Below are 24,475 nucleotides of genomic sequence, written 5' to 3'. Positions count from 1 at the left end.
ACGCTTAATCCTTGGGAAAAGAGCAATGACCAATCTCGATAAAATAGTTAAGAGCAGAGACATCACATTGACAACAAAGGTCCGCATAGTTAAAGCAATGGTGTTCCCCATAGTAACATATGGCTGCGAGAGCTGGACCATAAGGAAGGCTGAGAGAAGGAGGATAGATGTTTTTGAACTGTGGTGTTGGAGAAAAATTCTGAGAGTGCCTTGGACTGCAAGAAGATCAAACCAGTCCATCCTCCAGGAAATAAAGCCAGACTGCTCACTTGAGGGAATGATATTCAAGGCAAAACTGAAATACTTTGGTCACATAATGAGAAGACAGGACGCCCTGGAGAAGATGCTGATGCTAGGGGGAGTGGAGGGCAAAAGGAAGAGGGGCCGACCAAGGGCAAGATGGATGGATGATATTCTAGAGGTGACGGACTCGTCCCTGGGGGAGCTGGGGGTGTTGACGACCGACAGGAAGCTCTGCCGTGGGCTTGTCCATGAAGTCACGAAGAGTTGAAAGCGACTAAACGAATAAACAACAACAAAGAAAATTAATTTTTCCCAAGAGCCTTTAGATGAGAATGGTTAGCCTAGCTATCATTAAAAACAAGAAAACAAACAAAGCATATGTCTCTGGGAATAAAGATACAATATAGAAGCCTAAAAATCACTTACATTTTTTTAAAGCCATGAAAGCTTTTGAGCTTCACAGAACACTGTTTTCAAATACACATTATGTATGCTAAATGGTTTTTTTCTCTTTTTATCAGGTATTTCACTTAAGAAGATTACAAGTGACTATGACAATCTTTATGGACAGTCAGTGACCATAATATATTCAGTGTCTCACCCACATATAAAAGAAGCACAGTAGAGACAAGTGAGCAGAATTCCTTAGCTCTTTAAGGAACTGAAGATGGCCTGTCAGGTAGAAGAAGAAGAATAGTTTCCTTTTCCAAACTTCTCTTATTATTAAAGACATTATTTAAAATTTGTTTAGGTTATATAGAAATGAGAGCACAGAAATGTACGTATGACTGATTCAACTTCCCCCTCTGGGCAAGGGCTGAGGCATTTTTACAAGGCAATGCTCTTGAATCCCCCAACAGTGATTAAGGCAAAACATCAAATCTAGCTAAAGTAAAACCTCTCTTGTGAGTCAGTCACAGATTGTTAGCAAGGGAAGTAGCAGCTGATAAACTTCCATACCAGCCTAAACCAGATAGGAATAGATTTTAAAAGAATCTGCAGATCTGCCCAAACTTTACATCTATATTTTTCAATCTTTATATTCCTTCTTTGCTACAAGCATTTGTCAAACCAGAATTTAAACTCCTTCCCCACCACCACCCCAAACCCACATTGTCCAATTGTATGTGAATATGGATGCTCTCATGTCTTCAGATACTTTATTTATTTATTTATTTCTTTCTTTCTTTAATTGTTTGTTTATTTATTTATTGCATTTTTCCATTGCCCATCTCAACGACGACTCTGGCCCTCAACTGTACAGGAAAGCCTCATGATCAACCTTGACAAAATAAAAGCCACTGTATTTCCCCAAAGTCCTGTGATTGGCAACCACTCCCAATGATATCAACATCAACTAATCCAAAGCTTTGTAGTATTTTGCTGTCTCTTTTCATGTCCTGGCCCTTTGGAAAAAAGCATCAAAACCAAAATTGTCTTGCTCATAGGTCAACCTAGCACTCGTGTAACAGACACTAGTGGCCAAGCCTATAAATGGACAACTTAGTTCATGTTGTTGGAAGTCATGCAATCCTCTCTCCTAATCCACAAAGATCATGTCGTCCTCATTTTAAAGACAAGATATTTTCAGTGGAGGAAAGTATTCCCTGAAGTTAGTAATGAATACTTTCCCGAACTTAGTTCAACTAAGTCCTCTGAATCAAGAGTAAGTTGGCATAGGATTTCTCGGTTATGTCATCACTCCATCATATAATAAAGAAAACAGTTACTTGGATAAATTTGGGTCTCACCTAATCTTCATGTCTACCAAACTGATTCTGAGCTGATTCTCACATCAGTTGAATAGTATGAGAGTGTTGAGTTTCTTATACCTGGCTTTCATAACATTCTGGTAATGTCTGAATGATAAAATAAGATTGGTGTGTTCACAGAAATGAACATACATTATGCTAAGTGCCTATGAAGAATACTGAGCCCAATGCTGTTCTAGTCAAGACAAACAGTAATTTTCAAAGGTCTTTGACAGCTGACTATTTAACTGGAGATGCCATGAAACAAAGAAAGCCAGTTTATACTGACAGTCGATCCATTTAAACAAAGTATTGCCAAGAATCGTTCAGGCTTTCATGCCTGAAACCTTAGAGAGCTACTGCCCACTAATTGAAACTGAGATGTTCTACATTAAAAAACAATATGCTCTAAACTGACCATTAGCTACTTAACACAGCAGAGAATGGAAAATTGTATGGGATATTCTAAGTCACCACTATTGACTCCTGGCGACAACACAGATAAATGCTTACCTTCTTGGCCACTATTAAATGAATATTTCAGAGACTGGTCTTTCTATCAAAAATACACAAAACAGTAAAACTCCCCACCATCCTTCCCAGAACAGCACAGCTTCCTATCATTAGCTATTGCCCATCTATCCATCCGCTCTTCCCTCACCTGTCTTGCCTCCTGCTCCTCTACTAAATTCAGTTTTTTTCTGACAAGAGGGAAAATATTATAAAGGGATCATAGTAATTATAAACAGCATTGAAATATGTATCATTTTTCCCTTCCTCCCTTTTTGTCTTCACTCATTTCCCAATCTCACAGAAAGTGCAGCATTAATCGCCGGTGCTGCAGCTGAGAAATAAACCATGGTTTATGATTTGTGCACACGTATGTCTGAGGAAAAGAGGAGGAGGAAGCAGCAGAATAAGCTGTATATAGATGTACTGCAGGGTTCTCCACTGTTACGGCACATTAAAATCATCCACATCCTTCTGTTCTCATCAGAGGTCACCTTTCAGGAAAAGCAGAAAGATTGTGACAAGTTAAATTTTATCATTTTTAAAATAAGTCTGTTGTGGGGTTATGAAGCATTATATGTATCCAAAGGGAAAAGTCGTGAGCACTACCATTACTCTTTGTTCAGTTTATAGCCTTCTTAAAACAATGTTGAGTGACTTTTTCCAATCATCTCAAAATATAGTAGTAAAGTGCTTAAGTGCAGGGGTGGCCCCAACATTTAGTGCCTGAATGAGAAAATACATAATGCTTTCCTGTACTGATTTTTAAAAAAATATTTGTCAGACTGATAACTGAAAATCTGCCATTTAAGGTAATCTAAGTATAGATTACCTTATCCTGCTTAATGGTAGCCTAACTGGTATATTTCAGTTCACAATGAAGTATCATGTGTTATACTTCAAATAACTATCTTCAGCTACATCTATTTTCAAACTGATCCCCAGCTCCAGAGTTGGCCTTATCCAAACTTAATCTAATTGTGTCAGTTCCTCCTAGTAGTATTTCCTGGAATTTATAGTGATATTCCTTCTTACTTTCTGCTACTACCAGAAGTGAACAAAGACCCAGTTCAGGAATTTTATCTAGAACTCCAGAAGTTTAATTATTTTGTTTGTGTAGTATTAACTTGTCCACTCCTATCAAGAAGTAATTAAAGTTTAAAAGAGAACAGTACAATCAATAATCATCCAAGACAATGACTAACACAACCTTTTCTCACTAGTGCCTTCATCTCTGGATCTAGACTGATTATTCCATGCTATCCCCCAAAATCCTATGGAAGACCTAAGTCTTCACAACTCCTCAAAAACTTAATAAAGAAGGGGCCATCCTTATGTCTGGTGGAAGCTGTTCTGGAGGACTATCCTTATTATCTGGGGCTGTTATTGAGAAAGGTCATTCTCAGTCCCTTACGGAAACATTTTTTTCAGAGATGGGAACCTTTATATGCCTTCTTTCATGGAAGAACTGGAACCAGAGCAGGTGATTTCCGAGATACAGGGATTTCAAAGTAACAAAAACACCTTGACTTGCTCAGACAGTGTTTTATCCTAGTAAACACCTACTACTGCATTTAGATAACAGTCATTTCAACAGTTCTGTCCACATATGCTCTCTGCATGAGATGGTCACTTTCAAGTCTACCCTAAACCATTAAACTCATTGGAAGACTTCAGACAATTATACTTTTTTGACCCAAACTCTGGCAAAGGGTTATTGTGGAGAAAATTGGAGAGGGCAGTGCTAAGGCATCAGCTTGGATATCTGCAGAGAAGACAAGATAAACACTTAAATACTACTTCTGTGATTTCTACAGCAGCTGCTACTGCTACTACTAGTAATAATAATTAAGTCTTGTCTATTTGCCAGTGTGATGTCCCAAATGCCAATCACATATCATCAAGCAGCCTCTACTAAATTCAAGAACTTGCAATGGCAGAGATAATTCCTATTTAATGACAGCTCACCCTACAAAGAACAATGTAATGTGGATTTTATGTTTCCCTTAGATACACAGCGATATTTCACACTACTGTAAAGAAAAATCAAGGTGTTAATTAAATGGTTTCAAGAAAAAAAACACTTGGCTTTTATAACAGCCAAGATGTAGTTCTGATTTCTACATGTCATTCAGCCCAGAAAAATAACATGTATAAGTAAAGATATAAATAGCAAGCAAAACATACATATGTTTGTGTATATTTTTAAAGCAATCCAAATATCTGCCTCTCCTGAGTTATGATTTTTTTTAAAATTCTCTGCCAATCCTAAAAAGCCACTTGTTCTGTATGGTGTCTTTAATTTAATTCCAGATAGATAGATAGATAGATAGATAGATAGATAGATAGATAGATAGATAGATAGATAGATGGAATTCAGCTGTTTTGGAAATATAAACTTTATTTCTATTTAGTAATATAGTTTCTTATATTTACTTTAACTTTTTAAAATTTCCCTATCCATTATATCAATTGTACCTTAAAAATCCCCTTTATTTATTTAACATGCATTGATACATCATCCCAATCCAACCCTGACCGAATGCTGACTCTGACCCAAAAAACAATTTTAAAAGAACCATGATAATAAATAACTACAGTAAGCAAAAATAAACACATGGACACTCACAATCACCTTAATGTCCAAAGGCCAACTGAAACAGGATGGTTTTAGGAGCCTTTCTGAAAGAAGGGCTGGGCTAATAGACAGTCTGAGCCACTGTCTTCCATAATGTGATGGCTACTACCAAGAAGGTCTTTCTTTTTCAACCCCCCTTAATTTCACATGGGGATAGGATATTTAACAGGCCATTTCTAGAGGTTTGGACCAGATAGGCAGAAGCACACACATTATCACATGAACACAAGACCTGTATTAATACAAATATTAATACAAACTGTCTATAAATAGTATCTTCTATAAATTATATAGACCAAATACTAGGTTTATGTGGTCCTATTAGCAATCTTTTAAGTGCTAAATACATATTTGTTCTAAAACTCTTTTTCCTGCTGTCAGCGAGTTCCCTGCTGAATTATTCTATTCAATAGTACTGTGCAGAGCTTCAACATACTTCAACATACTAACCAACCTACTTCCCTTGAAACTCTTTTAGTGATACTGATTTCAGTGATGATCGCTAAATTCTCCCCCTCCATATATTATGAATTATGGTATTTCTGTTTTTATTGTGATTTCACATTTATATGATGGAAGCTGCCCTATGAGGACTTTAGTCTAATATATTTTTAAATGAATTCATAATAAATAGGGACACTTGGTTCTTCCAACATATTTTTCTACATAAAGGAGGCACTGTTTTGAGAAGAGATGTGTAAGTAAAGGTAAAGGTTTCCCTTGACGTAAAGTCCAGTCGTGTCCGACTCTAGGGGGCGGTGCTCATCTCCGTTTCTAAGCCTTGGAGCCGGCGTTGTCATAGACACTTCCGGGTCATGTGGCCAGCATGACTCACGGAACGCCGTTACCTTCCCGCCGAAGCGGTACCAATTAATCTACTCACATTTGCATGTTTTCGAACTGCTTGGTGTGCAGAAGCTGGGACGGGCAACGGGAGCTCACCCCGCCGCGCGGTTTCGAACCGCCGACCTTCCGATCGACAGCTCAGCGGTTTAACCCGCAGCGCCACCGCGTCCCAACATATTCTTCCAACATATTTTTCTACATAAAGGAGGCACTGTTTTGAGAAGAGATGTGTAGAAGTTTCCAAAAACCAAAAAAAAAAAAAAGCTTAAGAGACTCCTTGAAGAATTAATTAGAGCAGTGTTTCTCAACCACAGCAATTTTAAGCATGCTGGCTGGGAAATTCTGGGAGTTGAAGTCCACCCATCTTAAAGTTGCTGAGGTTGAGAAACACTGAATTAGAGTTATGGTCATTATGTTCTCAATCCCTGGCATTTGCTGCTAGAAAAAGACATTTCATGCTGAAAATCTGCTAGAAACATTGCATTATGTACAAGAAACCCTTCCTCCCCAACTGATGATGCCTTTCTGTAGTTTTTTCTGTTTTTATTGTGATTTCACATTTATATGATGGAAGTAAATGGATACAGTAATTTCCCAAGAGCAAATGAAACTACTCAAGTGCTTATCAGAGGAACTGAAAAAAAAATGTAAAACTATATTAGCTGCCTTTTTTGTAGTTAAAAAAAATCTGCAAATTATCAAGGCTTTTATCTGCATCTACTTGTACAGTATATATTTTATCTATGCCATATTTCAACAGTACATTTTCATAAATGTGTTTCCTAGCAGGCATTTCCCCCAAAGTAACAAATGTTAATAGGAAGTACTAGAGGATATTCCAACTCATAATTGCATTTGGAAAGCAAACTGGCTCCAGAAACATGACATATGCTTGTCAAAAGAACTGGAATACCAAATAGTGATTACTCCCAACTAACAGATTTGAGGCCAACTGCTGATCAAAGGTTAGCCCACTTTTCATATATCACAGATTATTAAATGTTTCCAAATATATACATTTGAAGCCAATCATCAGAAATCTGGATCACTTGCATTTGCTCAATATCCATAAGACATACACACCCATTCATTTATTCATTAATTCCAATGCACTAATACCTGCACTTCCTAACAGAATCTACTGCAGAATTGACTCAAGTGCAAAATTTAACCTGTCTGAAACTAGACTCTATCTTAGTAAAAGAATGTTACTAGTAGAGCTAAAATAATCCAGTTTGAAACCAGTGGTACTTTTAGTCACAGTAGATAATATGGGTCAGCGAGCCAATGCATATGTGGTAGCTTTGTATGATCTGATTCATATCTGGATAATATCCCAATTTTACATTATATTCCAGACTATCTCTGTATAACACATATTAAACAGCTGATCCTAGTTCAGGTTCATAAATGGAGAAGACTGCATGAAGACACGCCTGGATGATATTCAACCAATAATTCAGTATTAATTGAATTCAATAATTCAGTGGATAATTCAAATACTGAATTTGTCCTACATGATACTGTTGTAATATGAGCTAAACTTTAATAAATCATACACATTCCAGATCAGCTGAAAAATTCAGATGTTTTTAGATAAATAAAATGGAAATGTATACATATTAATTAAACTATAAGGAAATAGTTGGGAACATTTTACTTATTGCAGATGCTATATACCTCATAACCTTTCAATACTTACTGCACTCTAGGGATTACCATCTTTCACAGAAGAGACAAGATTACTGTATAAGCCTCTTGTAATAATTCAACAAGGATAGAAAATAAAGTGTCCTTCTGTGAATTCTAATGAAAGAGTTTTATTAAGACAAAATACTCCAATGAATTAAGGTTTTGCTCAGTGGGGCAATCAGTGTTAAAGAGGTCTGGCACAAAGTGCTTTGAATAGCTTCTGTCCCCTTCTCTTGGCTTTGGACTTACCATGTAACTCAATTCTTGCCCTATAGCCATGACCTTTCTTAAGGTTAGTATTGAAACATCATTTTCTTACTTTCTTTCTTTTTCCTTCCTTAGCCATTCTCTTGGATATGTGTGCAATGAGAACACTTGTGAAAGGAGAACTACTCCTCAGGTGTTGTTGGTCATGTGTCAGAATCAAGCCCTTCATACTTCTTACTTGCCTGATATAATTTATTTGAAGAGCATTAACATCAGCGTTTGTATGTGTATATGTATATGTATGTAAGTAAAAGCACTGCTTGGGTGTCATCACTCCAAGCAATCTCTGCTACTACAGCTCTGCTACTAAAATGGAGTATAGTTTAGTGATGGCAATGCCAGGGGAGATGCAAAGCATAAGACTGATACACAGATATTGATATAGGTATTATCACAATCCATGATCAATATGTAAATTTAATTATTTATGAAGTTTATATGGCTGCACATCTTAACAAATAACCCTGGGCTGCTCATAATCCAGAACAATAAAAAAAACAGCACAAATAAATAATATAAAAACATAAACATTAAGTATTCACCTGCACTTATCAACAGTGAATACTCACTTGTTTTTGCTTTTGTTTTAATTTTCTAGATTTGTAGAGGCTGCTCATTACCCTACATCTTTGGGATTCTCATAGAACAAAGAATAAGTGACAACAAATAATAGATAGTTTTTTGACTTCCACCAAAAGATCTATTTTGCCTGAATTTTGACCTGTTGACATCTTCACTGTGACTTTAGTTAAAAAGAGATCACAACATAGAGGTGCTCTACCAATTAAATTAGTAGAATATCAAAAACAAGGGTGTTATACTTATGCTGATGTGAAGGACTACAGCAGCAATCTTTGCAAAGAACACAAATGTTAAATGAATGATCCTGTGAAACCAACCTTAAATAATGAATATTCCAATTCTTTCATTCTTTTTAACCATTTGTGGTCAATGTATGAAAATAAAACCAAATAAATTAGAAGCCAATTTTATTTTCCTTTTTTTTTTCTTTTTTTCTTTTGAACGGGTGAAAAATACACCTTGGAATTTTAAAAAAGACAAGTGAATCTTTCTTTCATGACAGCTGTAGGTTAATTAGAGTGACAAATTTCCTCTGGCATTCACCATCACAGGCATGAGTGGACATAAGTTTTTCCAGAGCCAGATCTCCTGAGAAAGCCTTGTTCAAAATTTTATGGCCTGCAGCCTCCCAGAACTGTAGTGGAAAGGAGGGATCAGCAAAAACAGGATGTTTCTTTAATTGATTCTGACTGATTTCTCACTGCACTGAAGCCCAGTAAGATATATTTAAAACTTTTCAACATTCAGTGGATTCTCTCCACCCTCACAATCTTCTGGAAAGGCTCTTTAGAGAATTAAAAAAAAAAAAATCTTGCAGGGAAGAACAGGAAGAAGATGATTTAGTGTGCAAGCTCCCTTTCTATTTCTGTTTAAAGGATTTAGTAAATATATTCATTCCTACCTGGGGATGGGGGCAGGGGGGAGAGAAATAGAATTCTTTAGTTTTTGAGCCTTGATATCACATGATCACAATATATTTGATTTTAATTATTCAGATCAGTACTGCATGCATCAACTTTCATTTGACAGTTGATTCAGTTTGTTTGTTGCATTCACACAGAAATATCTGAACATCTAGATAGGATTTAGCTTCAAGGTGCCTGAGCAAAGTGTGACAAGCATAATTAACTTATTTATTTTAGGGCACAATTTCCTTATTTAGTCTTAGGGACATTTAGCTCAGCCCAAATAGTACCATGGTCTTGGTTATTAAAGTATCAAATGATGGCAACTGAACTGCCAATAAATGATGGATGGAAAGAAAGAAAATGCTGAGCAAACAATTACTGCCTTTCTATACACCCACCCCTTAGGAATGCTCTGAAGCATCAAGAGGATTGCAGGGGATAAATCACTGCTGAGAAGTCATTTAAGTTGTCATGCAAATTTAAACGTAAAGACATGCACTTGTCATATAGTTTTCCTGGAAGCAATATAAAAGTGGTTTGCAACTGCATTCCTCCAGTACGTTTTTTTAAAATTTTTCAGTCCAGCCTACAGCCCTGAGATTACTCATTTCAGTACTAATAAAGTCTGACCCTGCTTATCTTTGTGAGCCCACATGATGAACTCTGGCCAATTAAGAAAGTTCTTTGGTCAGTTAAGAAAAGTAGTCAGCCCAAGTATACAACTTTCAACTACAGGAGCAAGTCCTCCAGTCATAGGACAACTAAAAGCATCAGAATAACATCCCTCCCATTTGGATGCAGTACAGCCCTACTCTAGCAACTGTCTGCACTCCAAGACATAATGGTATTAAAACCAGAATCATTTAAGTGCACAATTGCCATATGCTTCAATATTCTATGCACCACAGCAAGGCAAAGTGAAATTCCCAAAGAAAATATTGTTTTATGGGAAAATCTGGTATGTCAGGGCCCTGAGGTCTCTGAGAACAATTTAACACCACACATGTAATTTCCAAACAATTTAAACCTGAGTACAGAACAAACTCATATATGAGGAGGTTAAATCAGCATTTTTAGTTAGGGTCAGCAGGCAGCTTTGATAGTCAGATACAAAAGTGCTTGATTAAATGGAACAAACATAAAATCTCAAATAGGCAACACATTATTTTTAGCTCCGCTAATTTCTACTGCCATCAACAGAGAGAGGTTTTCCAAATTCATAGAATGCTGCACAGCTTAGAAAGAAGATTCTAACATAGTAGCTGCATAGTGAGAGGTGACAGGTCCCTTGTGCAAGCACCGAGTAATGTCTGACCCTTTGGGGGGATGCCGCTTTCACGACATTTTCTTGGCAGGCTATAGAGGGGTGGTTTGCCATTGCCTTCCCCAGTCATTACCTTCCCCAGCAAGCTGGGCACTCATTTCATTTATTTATCAAATTTTATCACTGCCCATCTCTCTCCCAAGGAGGGACTTTGGGCAGTTTACAGTAAAATAAGACCTCGGAAGGATGGAAGGCTGAGTTGACCTGAGCCAGATACCCAAGAATCCAGCTTCCGCTGGGATCGAACCCGGGTCATGGGGAGAGTTTCGGTTGTAATACTGCCGCCTACCACTCTGTGCCACACAAGGCTCAGTAGCTGCGTAGTCACTTGCATAATGAGATAGACGGTGTATAAATTTGATAAAATAATAAAATAATGGAGCCTATAGCTGCTTATCAGTAGAATAAAATCCACTAAATAGTGGCCTAATCAGATAATATGTGATCTGATAAAGACGAGTTCCTAATCACAAGGGAGCTTCAGTATGCATTTAGCTGAAGCGTCTATGGTCATTTGAATCTAATGAAATAAATAATTCTGAAAAAGGGGAAATGGTATTTTTGTGGTGGTGGTGGTTGCTTTAAATAAAGCTCAGCATAAGAGATAGGGCTATGCACACCCCCAAAATACTTCTAGCAGAGAGCATCACCTGTGTTTAATATAGCTTTTTCAGATGGAACTGAACATCTTTGCCAAGTGAATGAAAGGGAGAATTATCTTGCACCATGATGGTAATAAACTGATCTGCTCTTGAGAAATAGTGAGTTGTAATAGAAGTGCATATTGACTCTTACCTTCCTTTTGGTGAGAAGAATGAAATGTCAAGAGTTACTGCTTTAATATCAGCCAAGATGAGTCACTTTGTTTAGCGTGGGTGGATCCAGGAAATCATTGTTCGAATCAGTTTCTAAAGACTGATCTACACTTTATTAAATTACTCTAATGTTTTTTTTTTCAAAATGCAGTGGCTTCAATACATCAATCAAGCAGCCGTATATATCATGTCCAAAGATTTCTGAAGAATGCCTGAGTAGGGTGCTTCACTAACTGGGGTGAGATAATACTTTAAGAGATGCTGGCACTGATATAATTCTATCTGAACACTGAACATTTTTTTTACAGATTTCAGATGTACCATGAAATAACTTCAAAAGCTGTCTCACTATCCCTTAGTTTCCCAGACTGTATAGGAATGATACAATAAGGAAATGAAGAAGGAATTTCAAATCTTTATTATTTGTAATCCAAATTATATGTGGACAGCTGTACTTGAGCTCTTTATGTCCCAACTCTTAAAGCTAGTAATTTAAATGAATTGGTGCTATTAAAAATTTTAAAAGGCATAGGAATCTCAAAACAGTTCTTGTCTCACTGAAGATGAGTGTTTTTTTTAAGATGAGGATTATCACATAAAGATCAATTTTAAATGTTTAATGTCCTATTCAAAGTAATTCTATACCTGTTAAGTTTATACCTAAACTTCAACATGCCTACCTAAATGTAAAATGCGCAGTATAAAATATCTGTTGCTTGCTACTATTTTAATCAGAGTATATGTGCTTACTGGGGTTTACTTCCTTTGGTGCAGATAAAAAATATAAAGCAGGCAATGAATAATTATTTTTCAGAAGCATTTCATATGTATTTCATAATCCTAACAAATGCCCTCTGAAATACAGCCAATGTCAAATTTTGTTCTTAATTTTATCTTGGTAATTTTTGAAAAAATACATCTGAAAAAAAAGAAGAAGAAGAAGAAGAAATTGGCCTGAAAACATAATTAGGAACACAAAACATTAAACTTACCTGAATGGTAGGGGTGGAGCGATTTTTTCGTGTTGTAGTAGTGGCCATAGTAGTGGTTGTCTCCATGACAGTGGTGGACATCTCTGGTGGCATAGAAGTTGTGGGAGCTGTCCCCAAAATAGATGGCACTTCACCAACCAGCCGAACGCTTCCATTGATTTTGATGTTGGGGTTGTTTTCTGCTGCCATGTTCAATACTTTCAAGCCATTGTAATAGAGACCGGAGAGCTGACCTTGGAAGAGACGCCCTCTATCTTTTCCTCCAATGGCTATTTGAGCCTGGGTGTTGAAGATCGTTAACTGTCGTCCTAAGTGAAGGGGGGTGAACAATGTTATTGCCTGGAATATTGTTCCCCCTTTTTAAAAACAATTTTTTTATGGTATGTCCTGGTCGAATGGGTTGAAGATCAGAGCAGGTTTTCTGACATTGGTGGTGATGGCAATTGTGATGGCTGAATGATTGGACTGCAATACTACAAACAACTGTCTCAATGTGTAATAAATTAGGATAAACCAGATCAAACAAATAACAACAATGGATCCAGATTTTATTGGCCTTATTCCCATAAATGTAAACACATTTAGCAGAAGCCATGATTTCAAATTTCACCCCAGTCAAGAACTCAAACCAGTTTTAAGATCAAACACTTTACAACATTTTAATGAGAACTTGGGAGAGTTCACATCACTGAAACTGCTCTAGTTTTTGCATATTATGGAATCTAAGAAAACTGGATCCTTGCATAAACTGAACAGAAATTTAGTCCTGTCCTATGACTTGGAAAAAAGATGAAATACAGAAACATACATTAAGAGATGAATAAGTATATGTTGTATGACTCCTTAAAACATAAAATAACTATAGTTCTGAATGAGGAGGATATAATCTACTTTTAAATAAAGTGTAACTTTAAGATAATATTGGATTATCCTTGCTGTAGAAGAAAAAAATATATCTTAAAATGATATTAGTGAAAACAAAGAATTCTATAATTTGGGTACCTCACTCTCACAGTAAAACTGTATCTGGGCATTACAACCTCCAAATGAAATTGTGGGAATCAGATGACCCACTGTTACACCACTCAAAATAATTCCCTCCATGCAGAAAACTACATTTGAGGGAGAAGGGTTCTCATAGCCTTCTCCTTCATATGTGAGTCCCACCTGCTGTTTAAGTATCAGTTCCTAGACACAGGTTTATCTCTAAAATGTAGCCTATGCTTTGAGTAGCAACCAATTTTACTGGGGGAGACACTTTGAAAAGAGAGAACAGGGCAGTGAACCCTGAACTCCACCAGTGTCTCTGAGTGAACTGCCAGCAAATTACACAGTATCCACCCACCATTTTTTTCCAAAAATCACTTTTTCTTCATCAGGATTAATGATGTGTCAGAAACCCAAATTTGACCCAGGATTGCTGGCTAGAGAGTACAGAAATCAGCACAGTGAACCTGATTGAGTTCCTTGAGATCTCAGAAGTGAATTTCCCAATTCCTTAGAGGAAAGCAGGAAGAATGCAATTCTAGTCAGAATGAATCCCACAAACAATTGCCAGTTATTTGTTCTACATACAAATCAATGACATATTCATTCCATTAATTCAAAAAGATAATTCAAAAATTGATAGACATTTCCCCTCTATCTTGTTCTTGCCTCATTACTTTTGGAAAATTATCAGAAATTATCAAGAATTACATTCCTTGTATATATGATTTCTTTGCATTCAGTTTTCCAAATGACAGCTATAAATTTCATATAATGTATCCAATATGTAAGCTCACCCTGAATTTAATAGTTATTAGTGCGTTTTAGATTGTATTAAATGCACATGTTCATTGAATAAAGAACCATAATGGCCACATTTCAGAAAATAAAGCAGAATTAGTACTATTTCATTCAGTCCAGTTCTCCCAACATTTACACACACATGTCCATTCCCTCCCCTCCTCCATTGCACACTCACCACTTTCTTTCTCTGTTCCACCCTGATAAATGCCAAATTCCACTATATAGTTGAGTCTAAACCCCATTACGGATTCCCTATGATTAAAGTAGATCAGAATAGGAGGGGGAGCTCACCAATTTTGGTCGTCGTGGCAGGTCTCGAAGTCAAGTGGTGATGCGGTGTTGCATCATCTAATGGTGACAGGATGGGTCATGGGGAAGAGAATTGGGACAAGAGAAGAAATGTATCTGAAAGGAATTCCTATTCCCAAGGAGGATCCTAGCTAACCAAGCAAAGGAGATGTTTATGTGAAATGCTGAGAGTTGAGGAAGTGGAATGCACATCTTCATGTGCTCTCCACTACCATAACAAGAAACAGATCTTCATTAAGCAAAGATGGACTAGTGTGCAAATGTAAAAACAGCAAATTAAAAGAAAAAAAATGAAAGGATTGATATACTCTTTCCTTGGAAAGCAATGAAATCTTTGTTTTTGAAATCTGTTCTATGATCTCTTTCCTCTCATGCCCTTTTCTCCTTGTCATAGGGATTTGTTACATTCAGCTGTAGGAGTGGCACATTGCATTTATCTGTGGTGTGAGAGAATAGTAATCTGGCTAGGCACAATTATTTCACATAAAAATAATAGCTTTACTATAATCTCATTTATCAGACATTTTTAGATTATAGAGATGATTGTAATAATATGGCTATGTTTGCTGCAATCTCTTTCATGTAATGATGTGATAGTATCAGCTATCACATGGAAAACTCTGATGGGCTCTCATTAAAGCTGGTCATACAATTCTAGTCACAGGAACTTTTTTCAGAGATACTATAACATTAAAAACTGCATTTTTCTATTCATTCTTATGCAGTGTCATCATCTGGAAAATGACGCTCGAGGCAGATACTTTGTTAACAATCTCTGCCTTTTCCATAAGGAAAGAATGTATAGGCTATTCAACTGCCAGAGAATTCCACATAAATTAGGGCTCAAAAGTTACCCATGTGATTTGAATTGGTACCTTTCTGAGAGGAATTAATCAGTTCCCTTGAGGAGGTCAAAATGCAGGGTTTGGGGAAAGTTTCCTAGCCTGGAAAGCTATGATATCCCTGAAGTAATTCAGACCTGCAGTTTGAAAAGGCCCAACCAGCCTTGAGAAGAGCAAAAGCTCTTCTCTCAGTTCCTTCAGATGTTGATGGCTTTTCACAATGCAGAACACTTGTAAGAGCCACTCTTCTTCTATTTTCCTTTGTGCTCTTTTCTATCCCTTTCTCTGGAGCTCAGAAACAAAAGTAGCAGAGAAGTGATGAGATTTCAAAACTTCTGACCAGATTCTAGGACCAACAGCCAGAAAATGGCCTTTTTAAAAATAGCTTCTAGAAACTGGAAAAGTGATCTACATAATTTCCCTCAGTCCTTTCCAAACTATTCTCACTACAATAGACCAAAGAGAGAGACCCAACTGATATTCTGATAATGGTATCCTTCATGCCTAATGAACACCGAAGCAAAGTTAATAGATTCCACTAAACACAAACTTTTGATCTCTTTCATAGTCCAGGGAGACTGGGGGAAGGCAAAGACAAAGAACTACTATACCCACCATTTGGAGATCACCAGAGGATGGGTAGGGTATAATTGTCATATACCATTTAGAGACAAAACTGCAGTTGTTGAATGTACTTCTAGAAGACTTGTCATTGATCTCATACACTTGTAGGGCTGTGCAGTGCTTCTGAATCAAAGGGAGATATGTGGTTTGGAAAGAACATAGGTATGCATATAGCATCTGTTAGAAACACCTTCAAGTAGCTGTGCTTTTTCCTGCGGTTGTGCAGCTGCCCTTTGTATCTGCTACACAATTGTGGGAACAGATATATTTGGTTTAAGGAGTTTCTAACAGATTGTACAAGCATGTTCTGAGACATGTTTCCTCCTTTGAGTCTAAAGTGCTGCACAGCTCTATAAATTCTCTCCAGAGTGTAGGAAGTGGATAGCTTTCAAATGTAGAATTATGGACTGCCTTTGGAGATTGAAAGAGACATGGTAGGCCATTGAGTGCAATCCTTGTTTAATTCTGGAATCCAAATTAAAGGATACATGACAACTATCTATTCTGACTCTATTTGAACATATCCAGTGAAAGGGCACATCACCTTCCTAGTTAATGCTTCCACTTTCAAAGAACCTTGACCAGTTTGTTTTGAGATAGAGTTGAATGTGTCAAAAGCAGACTGTGCATCTTACTTTTTCCTAATGAATTTCTTCTATTCTTAGTTGGTAGGGACTCTTAGAGTCAACCTATATGTTTTAACAGTGCCTAGCTTATCCAGAAAACTCAGATCTAGCTCCAGATCTAGTATATTCTCTCTCACAGCCCCTGCTCTCTAGAACAGCATCCCCCCAGAGGTATGCATGGCTCCCACTTTCCAAGTGTTCTGGAAGTGTCTTAAGACCTGGCTCTGTTCCCAGGCCTAGGGTTAGAGTGTTTGTGGAGCCCATCACATCTTTCATGAATTTTAGCTCTGATGTGGCTTTGTCCAGATGGTCACGTTTTTAAATTATGTACTTTAAATATTGTAAGCAACCCAGAGTCTTTTTGGAGTTATGCTGCCTCAAAATCCAATAAATTAATTTAATTGACTAATTATTGAAATAGTGGCATTTCAGTCATGCTATGTTCATTAAATTATTTCATAGGTCTATTCTATATAGGATCAAACCAAATTTGAATTTCATCTTTTTTCTTGTTTGTTGTTGCTGTTGTTGCTAAACAAGCACGTAGGACCCCAATCTAGTTCAAAACCATTGTGAATGGGCAAGAGAGGTTTACATATTTACTTGGCTGTTGCTTTCCAAAATCTGTGTCCTCCAACAGGAGTTTAAAAAGGTTGTAAACTCCATTGGTGCTAGTGTGTAAGGGAGAGCAACTGAACATGTGTAAGCAAATGAGAAAGCTTTATTTTATTTTCTTATTCAATTTTTTTTCTTAGAAGTATAACCATGCATATTGTTCCAACATCCTAGATACAATTACCTGAAAGAGATGACCTATTTTTTTAAAAAAGAAAATGCATGTGTTTTCTTCTTGATGGCTTCTTCTTCTAGCGTAGCTGACAAGGCATGCAACACAGAGCACAGCTACATTTTATAACAAAACACAGACATTAAAACTGTGTGTTTGCTAAAAGCACAATCACATGTCTCCAGAGGGATCTGCTTTTAACTAAAACCTTGTACGTGAAACATTTTTACTTGATGATCAAGTGGAAAACAATGGGCAAAAAGAAAGAAAAATGTAGAGAGGAAATATGCATAGCTGAAATGTCACGTCAGACCTCTATTTTTCCTAACATCACAGATCTCATTCTTACAAAATAATATGTAAACAGTTTTGCAGATATTCTCTATTTCAAACGCACCACCATAGTGACTAGGAGCTCTTTGTGGCTAAGAGAATGCAAATTGTGTAGCACAGATAGTCCTCAGTTAAGGACCAAAATTGGGACTGGGAACTCCATTGCTAAGCGACGTGGTCATAAAGCATAAAATCACATGACCACACCCACTTATGATGGTAGTTCCAGCAGTAGTTGTTAAGTGCATTGTGCATTGTGCATGGTCGTTAAGTGCGACGTCACGTGACTGCAATTTGTGACTTCCTGCCTGCTTCCCCATTGACAAGCCAGCAGTGAAGGATGCAAATGCCAATCACATGACTGTGGTACTGTGTGACCATCATAATTGCGCATTGGTTGCCAAGTGCCGAATCGCAATCACATGACTGTGGGGACATTGTTATGGCTGCAATTTCAAGGACCAGCCTTAAGTCTCCTAGTTCAGCACCATCGTAACTTTGAATATAACTGGACAAGTGGTTACTAAGTGAGGACCAGCTGTACATGAAGCTCTCCTTGTTCCACTTGTGGGGCTAATATAGTTTACAAAAAAGACAAGCACTGCTTGCAGCTATTTCATCCAGTCTAGGTATAACCTGTAATTCTTTAAAATAATTTGATTTCATTTTAAATTCACAAATGTCTGTATAATCTGGTTTTCCTATTGATAAAATAGTAAAGGAAATCTAAAAAAGAAAGAAGAAGAAAAAGAAACCTCTGTGAATCAGAACACTACGGAATGCATTGATCTGGTTCGTAATGTTGAATTTGCGAGTTAAGCCTACAAATCTTTATTCTGTCTACAACTGTCTGTCAAAAATTGAATACTTGCAGTAGCAGCTGATGGATGATTTGGATTTGTGCCGTTTGCTTCCAAATCTGCCATCAACAGCCAATTTATTCTAAGTTGTATGATATACTGCATCTTCCTGCACACAGCAACATATATGCTTGAATATATTTAGAATTATTTTCTCATTCTCATTTTTCAGTCTGAAAAAGATAGTATATAACCCTCTTCCAGACTTGGGTGCTGCTGCCAATATAGTGAGCACTGAGCAGTCTTTAGATAACCACTTTATTGCTACCTAGAGTTCATAATGATTACTTGTCCTGGCTTTACTCATAAAACAACAATGAGTAATAGCAGATCTCTGTAACCTTATACATTGCAATTTAATGCTTCCTATTCTACAAAGGAGAAGAAAACATGAAACAGCAAGTATGTCTACAATTTCAGAGTTGTTAGCATAACTGTGTGGTCCATGCAGTAGCCCCAGTCTCACTTTACAGTTCAGAAGTTAGTTGTTTTCAATACATCGTAAAATAGAAACCTGTGATTTCTCCCTGTCTCTGTCTCTTTCCCTCTCATACACACAGACACAGTATAACACTGGGCAGAAATACTATAGTACTGTGTGTATATAAAGACTACGCCCTTGCCCAATCTGGCACCCTCTGGGTATGCTGGGCATGCAATACCCAGAATTTCCAGTTAGCATTTCCAGTGACTATACTATCTGGGAATTCTAGAGCCACAGTCCCCAAATATTCAGAAGATTGTAGAATGGAGAAGGCTGATGCATAATTAAAATTTATGTATAATGGTTATAAGAACACAAACACTGGATTGTTCTTAAACACTTGAAGGCCCAAATACATTTTAATTTCATTTCTGTTTACTAGCTGGGGTGCAGTTATAAACAGATACTGCCAACTACAGAACAGAATTAAACTTAATTCTAATTTTCATATTTATACAAATAAATTTTGTGAAGTTAATTGATTGACAGAGCACATCTGTATGCACGTTTATTCAATGCAATATATTCCTAAGTAAATGCAATAAAAATATAGCATTACTAATTGATCTTTGGATAAAAAATTACAGGAATAATCCATTTAAATTGTAAATCCTTCTTAAATATCTTTTTGTTCTCTTTACTTCTTTCCTTCTTCCCTATAATGGAGAAACAGATTTGGCATTCCTTGCAAATGTGCTTTTAATTCCACCCCCACACTTCAGTCACTTAAAAAAACACTTAAGAGTTTCATTATATACTTAAGTGCCATTAATTTTGCTGGGACTCAAGGACACCTAACTTTCTTGGCACGGCATCCATTGTGTTAATTTGCAAATTATTCTACTATAGGTCCATTACGTCTGGCAGATAGCTACTCTCAGTGCTCTCTCTTTGACAGAGCAATCCATCCATCTTGGCAGCCATCAATTTATCATGTTCCATTTTGATAGCTATCTATCCTCTCACTCATCATCTTTACGAGGTTGTCTGACATAAGACTTTCTTCATGCATTAAGAAATTAATGAATGACTGCATGGGCTGGCAAGTGTAGATGAGTGAATAAATGATAGGCTGGTACAGGTATGGTTTGTCCCCCACCCTACAGTTTATTACATATCCAAATAACATAAAATCAAAATACCATGTTTTAAAAACTCTGATATTATAGAAAATGATAGTATATCCCATTCTATGGTATAGCTAGATAGTACAGCTGTCATGCTGCAAAAACAATTCGGAAGAAGTATGCTTTGGACTTTGTCCAAGCATATGACCTCTCTGCTTGTTATGACATGTATTTTTCAGCCTTTTGTGTGAACTTGAAATAAGATGTGGGAATTTTAATGAACAGAGTTAAAGAGCCCATCCTTAATGCAATGTTTATGGAAGCCTAAAAGCAGATGTATGATTTCTTTGGTGCTGTGCTTATACATGCATAAAGTCAAAGCAGATCTTTTGAATCATTCTTAAAGTTCGCACAGCCCTACTAAATAGCACAAAATGCTTTATGACACTCTATATCAATGCCCACCTCACCCCTGTGCTTCCTAAAAATGTTTGAGATCTCTGTTGTTTTCTTTAGATCATGCTTCTCTTGTGTGATTGTCTTTTAACAAAACAACATCAAATCTTCATCATCATCATCACTACCATCACCACTGACAATGGCAAAAACATCGATTTCAGAACTCTTAAGACAGTAGACATGTAAAAATGCTTCAGCATGCTTATCTCAGGCTTAGGAAGCAAAGAAACAGAACAGCAAACACAAAAGTGAAACCATAGAGAGGGGAAAAAACTTCAAAACAGCAGCAGGTTTCTCAAGCACAGGAGCTTCATCGCAGCATTGGGCATGCACTGGTTTTAACAAAAGCAAGGCTTCTGTTGTCTTTAGTGTTAAAGGGACTTTATCTCTTTGAGATTAGCAAGAGAAAGTTATCCACTTTTTAGACTAAATGTGTTTACATTTTAAAAATCTATTCTCATAAATGCAGATCACATTAATGAGTTTCAATCATTGTTTACAATGCTGTCCCCTTAATTTTAAGACATAGCACTAATAGAATGTTTTAGGTCAAGCCTGTTTATCTGGTAATCCATCAAACTAAATGCGACTGAGCAGCCACATGTGACTACCTTCCCTGAATGTTGTTACTTTCCTAAGATAAGGGAAATAAACGAGGTGTTGAATATCTGGATGGGGAAATGCACAGGTCTGGAGCTGAGTGAAGGTCTCCTTCAAAGCACTTCACACTTTTTTGCAGCTTCTACTATAGGAAAGCATTGTTTTAGCCTTAGGACTGAAAGTAGCATTTGTAATCATGCTAGAATCTAAGTTCCTCATCAGGGCCCACCATTGGTATGGTTTTGATTTTCCTGTGGTCTTAACTAGCAATATTGTTCATGTCTGGGAAGCTGTCCATAATTTAAGATTTCCTAAAATAGGACAAATTGGTTTAGGGACAAAACATGAACAGTTTGGATTACATTCCCAATTATTCAGTCTATTCTAGTCATATTTCCTCTTAATTTGGGTAAATTTCTTCACACCCTTTATCCTCTGCCAAGGTTCCTTTATTCTTCCTTATCTTTCTCTTATCTATGCATTTAATGGGCCACCTTCCCTAATAAGAGCTTTCCTTAACACATTTTATCCTCTTTCTCAAATTTAGAGATTAAAAACATTTTTTAAAAATATATGTATTGCTGCAATTACCAAGGTTTTGTTCAGCAATTTTTAGGTCCGGAAAACTATTAATAAGGTCACCTAAGCAATGGGAAAATAAACAAAATGTTTATTCAATGTATGCTTTTAAAATCAAAAGCAATTCTGACCCTAATCTGGCTGTCACCCAATTCTAGAAGGGACATTTTTAAAAAGTAAGCAAAAGTTGGTCCAGACTTTCCTAAATTACAAAACTGGGCCTGATCTATTTTATAATACCCAAGCTATGGAAAAAGGATCAGCCTTCTGACACAGCATGTAGGACTTGAAACAATATCCTTAAGCAAAGTAAGGATACTTTATTCAAATGAGCAACATTCAAAAATGCTCATGGCAGAAACTGTGTATATTATGAAATTTGTGAAGGTTATCTTGTGATTGGTACAGCATCTGGAGGTCAGTTCTCAACACATGGCAAAACTTCAGGAACAACTTTCAATATGGTATAAGCAAATGTATGCAGAGGGGAAAAATAGTATGTGTACAAAATATCCCTCTATATAGACAGAGCTCTGGGGCTGAAATCTCTAAGACTTAACGGAAAGGGGATGCTTGGGCTTAAAAATAGTTAACTTCCCCTAGAATATTCTCAGTGTAAACTCTGTGTTTATTTCAATAAAGTTTGGACTATGTTCCATGAGGAACACTTCCAGTCAGTTTTCACTGGAAAGCAGTTAAGCAAATGTAGAATTCTCATTAAACCATTGCAATATATTTGTGTGCTTATTTGAGTTGCTTCTGCTAGAGGACTATTACTTTGGGAAATCAGTGGATCTGTGAACTGTTAAACAGAAAAGAAGCATGACTCGTCCTACATTTTTAACATACAATAGTTTCAATCTAGAACTCCCACATAGAAAACTCCCACATTGTGCTGCATAAATATACATGTAGATGTATATTTTGGGAGTTGGATTCACCTTTGTGTTTAGATTAGGATATGAATCAAAAGCTCAAGCCCATACAACTTTATTCAGAAGAAAAATCAGTTGTGTTCAATGAGATTTACCTTAAGGGTAACTATAGGTTATGTGTAGGGTGGAACCAAGGATGGGAATAGCTAGCCTCAAAATACGAATCAGTTACCTGTGGCTGCATTATTAGCATTCGCATTTATGCATCAATAAAAAGTACTGCAGAAATGTATCTGCAGGTCCATTCTGTTAATCCATATGGAATTCTGTCATTGTCTCACATAGCAAAAGTCCATAACATGATTTGCTATAGTGTGTGGACAATACTAGAACAAAGTGTATTCTGAAAAATACCCACCATTTTCTCACTTTTACTTAGGTAGCTTATATAAACATTTAAATGCTATCCCCTAGGATTCAGGAGTTGGAGAAATAAATACCCAAAACAGATTAGCTTCATTAAAGTGACGAGGACAGCCATAGCCATAACTTTATTTAAAAGGGAATGGGAAACCTGAAAATAATGTTTGAACAATTAGGTTTCTAAACAATTTTAACACAAATTTGATGATAAATATATAGATGTAGATTATATATATTATTTAAAAATAGTTCATGCAGTGGTTATATTGCCATAATACATGGTCTTCCATTTTGCTTTTTTATTTTTTTTAAGTGGCATCTTAGCTTTTGCTCGATTTTTTTTTTTATATAGTAAACTGATTTTTGTCCCTTTAACTTTGTTTTAATAGCAATGTATTATAGCATGATTTATCAACATATGGCAGGTGGAAGTTGACACAAATTATAATGAAAATTAAAAGTCATTTATGCAGCAGGCGATTCCAGTTTAAGAAACATTTATTTGCAGGCTTTAAAAATGAGGGTTTAGAATCAAATGGATTTAAAATGAAAGTTTTAACAACGGTTACCTTTTTCCTGCAGCCATTCCTCTACGGGTCGGTTATATTTGAAGGGGATTTTCTGTTTTACCAATTGGAACGCAGTATCAGTGTTTCCTTTAAAGTTTAAAAAACAGCTTAAAAACAATCTGGAAAGTCAATGAAATTGTTAAAAAAATAAAACATCCTAAATTGCTTTGATTTATTCATTTATTTATGAAGGAATTTAAACAGACAAACATGAAGATATGTAGTTAGTCTTCCTTTAACATGGTAGAGAATAGCATACTCTCATTTCCTAGAATTCTAGAAGATCCAGAAGATCCCTTCCATGTTCCAAGCATGTTTGTTATTGAAGAGTTACCTATAACACAGAAACCCTTTCAATCAGACATATTAATTTTAGGAATCATGCTGGCTCCCTTCTCCATACCTCCACATGCTTTTACATCTGTAAGTAGGAATCTGGAATTATGAGGATGCCTGATTATGGGGAATTCTGAACATGGAACTCCACTGCCCTCTTCATCCATTCATAGAAAATGCCTCACACAATCTAGGGCTAACTTAAGACGCAGAATCATAGAATCATAGGGTTGGAAGAACCTGGAGACCTTCTAGGCCAACCTCCTGCCCAGGGCAGAAGTCTTAGTACTACTCCAGTCAAATGGCTGACCAAACTTTGCACCCACAACCCCACAAGGCAGGC

The 24,475-nt window shown here is 36.7% G+C and overlaps 1 protein-coding gene across 1 annotated transcript in view; it reads right to left on the bottom strand.

The window, feature by feature from the left end:
* NRXN3 (neurexin 3) overlaps window positions 1-24,475 on the bottom strand; it is a 995,103-nt gene that overhangs the window by 139,328 nt on the left and 831,300 nt on the right. The window contains exons 13-14 of the mRNA XM_063290181.1: window positions 23,797-23,883; window positions 12,569-12,876 (exon numbers count right to left, since the gene is read on the bottom strand). Coding sequence (XP_063146251.1) covers window positions 12,569-12,876; window positions 23,797-23,883 — 395 coding nt within the window. The remainder of the gene's footprint in view (window positions 1-12,568; window positions 12,877-23,796; window positions 23,884-24,475) is intronic.

The sequence above is a fragment of the Candoia aspera genome, chromosome 1, assembly GCF_035149785.1.
Source record: "Candoia aspera isolate rCanAsp1 chromosome 1, rCanAsp1.hap2, whole genome shotgun sequence".
NCBI classification, from domain to species: domain Eukaryota; kingdom Metazoa; phylum Chordata; class Lepidosauria; order Squamata; family Boidae; genus Candoia; species Candoia aspera.
This window is presented reverse-complemented; position numbering and strand designations above follow the sequence as displayed.